This window comes from Solanum lycopersicum, chromosome 5 (assembly GCF_036512215.1).
Source record: "Solanum lycopersicum chromosome 5, SLM_r2.1".
Lineage (NCBI taxonomy): Eukaryota > Viridiplantae > Streptophyta > Magnoliopsida > Solanales > Solanaceae > Solanum > Solanum lycopersicum.
The window spans coordinates 8,971,285-8,975,740 of record NC_090804.1 but is presented as its reverse complement, the minus strand read 5'-3'; the positions used below and the strand labels follow the sequence as shown (position 1 = coordinate 8,975,740).

Genomic DNA, 4,456 nt, shown 5'->3' with positions numbered 1-4,456 from the left:
TAAAGCTCAGAGGCTCTCAAAATATTGTTTTCTAGTAATATCGTCAGATAATCACACCCCAAAAATATTCAATAAGAATAATTTCTTGTCTTATATCATTACTTTACAATGTATTGTTTTTACGTATCAAATTTGATCATTTACTTTAGCAAGTTATACAACATTAAGAATAATATAACATTTGTTCATAATATAATTCTCATGCGATTCAATTCTTATTATAAACCACTTGTTCAGGGGTGTACACACTAATGTGGTATGCACCATGTGTTTGAACACTTATGTAAATTTAGGGTGTTTTTGGTACGAAGGAAAATACTTTCTTGGAAAATAAATTGGAATCTGACTTATTTTTCCATTATGGTTGGTGAGTAGAAAATATTTTTTTGTATATGATTGGTAAATGATTTCGAATAAAAACTTGACCCAGACTCGGGATCCAACTTTTAAATTGAGATAATACTTCGACATCCCACCACAATGATTGATTCGGGACCCAGACCTAACACTTGACAAGAGACTCGAACTCGACACTCAATCTAATACCCGACTTTAATACTAAACTTGAAACCTCATCCCAACATCTGATTCGTGACTTAACTCAAAAATTAATTTTTAGTCCTCATTGGAAAACTGGCCCGACTCAATGCGAAACACAGAAGTTGGGTCTCGAATTGAGCTTGAGATTCAAGTCTCAAATCAAGAATCAATACTCCATCTGTCCATTTTTAATGGTCATGTTTTTCTTTTAGTAAGTCAATTTGACTAATTTTTAAAGTTAAATTAAATTATGTTAATTCGATAATTTTTTTTAAAAAATTATAAATTCAAAAACTATTCAAAAAATACTATAAATTGTAATCTTTTTTCATATCAATATGATGAAAATATACATCGTAAAATATTGGTCAAAGTTTTTATAGTTTGACGCTAAAAATTTCACATCGCGATCCTACATCCTGGATGAGACTGATACTCGATGACCATTACTGGCCTCGAGCGGACCCTTGGCCTAACTTACTTAAATCAATTGAAGAAAAAAATTACACTTATAATGATAAAATAACTTATCTCAACTGCATAACAAATAATGTCTTAAATATTTAAACATTCAACTTGGTTGAAATGGCAACCCAAGTCTTTAACATAAGAATGAAAATGTAAAGACTACTGAATTATTAACTGTCTATGAAGCCTCTAAACTGATTGAGATGAATATTGGGACAAACCCTACAACATTATATTGAACTAACTAGAAAGCAATAAAGGATGTCCTCCGGAGTACAAGGAGGCTCACCAACTGACTCTGGAGTGCTCAGCTGGATCAACGATGCGCTGGATGTCGATCCTCGTTTACCTATGTCTGCATCAACTGACATCTGTACATTGAATGTACGAGTATGTGAGTTGGATGCTAATACCACATAGGCTAGTAAGATATTCTAAAAGAAACACATACCTTGGATTTTCTCAACTAATGAATACTTACTAAACTCATTTCATTATAAAGTAGATATAATTAAGTGCAGAATAATGAAAAGCTATTTTCAAACATGCTAGAAACTCTGTGTGTATGCAAGATACAAGAAACTCTGGAATATATATAAAAATACAATGAACTGATGTATATGAAAATACAATAACTACTATGGGAGTTTTTCTAACCGAAAACCATAACATGAGAGATATAGTGATGATACATCAATCTACCCACGCTTCCAGCGTATCCTATCCCCCGCTAAAGGTATAAGACCTGAACTGCTTAATAGATCCACTAGCCTACTATTAAAAGGGTTCATCTAAAAAGTATGAACCTTTTCTGCCCATGGTGGTTACATGGTTTATAAAGGCTGTGAGTTGTCTGAACCCTCCCCATATTGGTGTTCAATACTACTCCAAAAAATATGCTTGCTCTTATGTTTTAAAAACATACTGATTCTGTGGTTGAGATAAGTGCTCAATATACTTAGCTCAAAGTTATCTTGAAAATCATAGTTTCCCTACTTGCTTCTTTTAGAAAGCTATAGTTCTTTTATGAAAACTTGAGCTAAGGCTCCTTGGAAATCAAGGTTTCCTTAATAATTAAATGTTAAAACATTTCAAGTCTCTTTAGGAATACTTAGTCCCCTTATACATTTGAAGAAAAGAATTTCGACTTCACTCTTTATTGAACTCAAAACTTTAAATAATTTCGACTTCACTCTTTACTGAACTCAAAACTTAAGTCTTAGAAAAAAGTTAAAATGTTTGTAAAAGATTTATAAAACTTGAAATGACTCCTCTGATATGACTCTTGATTTCTCTTAACGTTAATTATTAACTACTCTTCACTTGTCTCTTAACTGATACTTGAGTTGAGTTATGGATTCAAGGAATTAGATTCGTGTTTTGGAAAGATCTCATGATAATTTATGAATGGTACGACATAGCTAAACATGAGAAAAATCTGAATATCAGAATTTGAAGGTGGGTTCGTGACGCGGAGGAAAAAATTAATTTTGGTTCCAAAAATGTCTTTTGAGGCAGAACACCACTGAAGTTTCAAAACTGCGTGTTGGACGCGCGACGTGTGACTTGGTCCTAGTTTTGCCCGTCAAATTTTCTTCTTCATTTTTCTCCCCCAGTTCACCCAAATTGGTTCTTTTTTCTTAAATATCTTTTAGATACAAATATTCAGCAAATGTATCTAAGAACCTAACCAGAAATGACCCTATAATGCAACGTAACGAATTCAAAAAACTTCAAAAAGGGCATAACTTACCCGTACAAAGGCAAAATCGTGCAAACTTGGCGGCGTTGGAAAGACGTTCACAGGTCTTTCCGACCATATCTAGAAGTACCTCTTATTCATACTAAGCTAAAAGTTATGGTCATTTGAAAATGACCAGAACTCACTTTTAACTTAAAATTTTCCAGATTTTCCTTACACTTTCCAAAATTAACTATTTCCAGATTTTACACTTCCTTTTAGTTCTTATTAGTTGGGAGATGTTACAATATCTCCCACTCGGGAACATTCATCCTCGAATGAGGTCACTCCTACTATACTAAAGGTTGTAACTTCTATTTCAAACACCTAACAAGCAAATGTAACAAAAAACATGCTTACTCATAATTTAGATAGTACTAAGAAGAAAATCAGTACCTTGGTGTGCATTTTCTCTAGATTCAAGGAGATGTAGATATCTCCTTTTCATATCCTGCTCATCTTCCTAAGTAGCTTCTTCAAAAATTTGGTTCCTCCAAAGGACCTTGATTGCCACAACCTCCGTTGTTCTCAACTTGCGAACTTGACGATCTAAAATATGAACCAGAATATCTTCATAGGATAAAATATCCATAATTCCAACATTTTCAGTTGGTACAATCAATAAAGGATCACCCATGCACTTTTTCAACATAGATATGTGAAACATTGGATAAAATGCTGCTAACTCTTGGGGTAGATCCAACTCATAAACTACAATGCCAATTCTCTTGGAAATTCTACAAGGACCAATATATCGGGGACTAAGTTTCCGCTTCTTACCAAACCTCATAACACCCTTCATAGGTGAAACTTCTAGATATACCCAATCATCCACCTCAATCACCAATGACCTTCTTCTCACATCTGTGTAGGACTTCTGACGACTCTGCGCCATTTTCAATATCTCTTGGATAACATTTACCTTCTCAATTCTTCACCCACTTCGAACCACCCAATAGGAGATCTGTATTTTCTTTCTGATGAAGAGCTTCATATGGAGCCATTTGGATGCTCGAATGGTAAATGTTGTTGTAAGCGAACTCGATGAAAGGTAGGTGATCATCCCAATTCACCTTGCAATCAATTACACATGCTCTCAACATATCTTCTAAGGTTTGGATAGTACACTCCGCTCTTCCATCTGTATAAGGATGAAAAACAATACTTAAGTTCACGTAACCAAACCTTTCTGGAAAGATTTCCAGAATTGTGCAATGAATTGTGCACCTCCATCAGAAATGATTGAGACTGGGACTCCATGAAGTCTCACCACCAACTGAATGTATAACTTGCATAATACTCTACCAAATGAGTGGTCTTTACCAGCAAGAACTGGGCTGATTTTGTCATTCTATCGACAATCACTCAAATCAAATCATCCTGTCTGCGAGACATTGGAAACCCTGTGACGATGTCCATGTTAATAATCTCCCACTTCCATTCCAGTTCAATATTCTAAGCCAATCCTACATGCCTTTGGTGCTCCATTTTCATTTGTTGAAAATTTGGGCATTTGACAACAAATTCAGCAATGCCTTTCTTCATGCCTTCCCACCAATATACCTCTCTCAAATTGCGGTACATCTTTGTGGAACTCGGATGAATGGAATATCTAGAGATATGAGCTTCCTCCATGATCCTCTCTTGGAGTCCATCCACCCTAGGTACACAAAACCTACCTTGATACTTCGGCACACCATCTCTCCC

General features: G+C 34.9%; 1 protein-coding gene across 1 annotated transcript; it reads right to left on the bottom strand.

Moving 5' to 3' along the window:
• Positions 1–3,212: 3,212 nt before the first annotated feature.
• On the bottom strand, positions 3,213–3,644 carry LOC138348621 (uncharacterized). The gene has a single exon (XM_069298171.1). It carries the CDS (start codon positions 3,642–3,644, stop codon positions 3,213–3,215), a length of 432 nt encoding a protein of 143 aa, XP_069154272.1.
• Between the last annotated feature and the right edge of the window lie 812 nt (positions 3,645–4,456).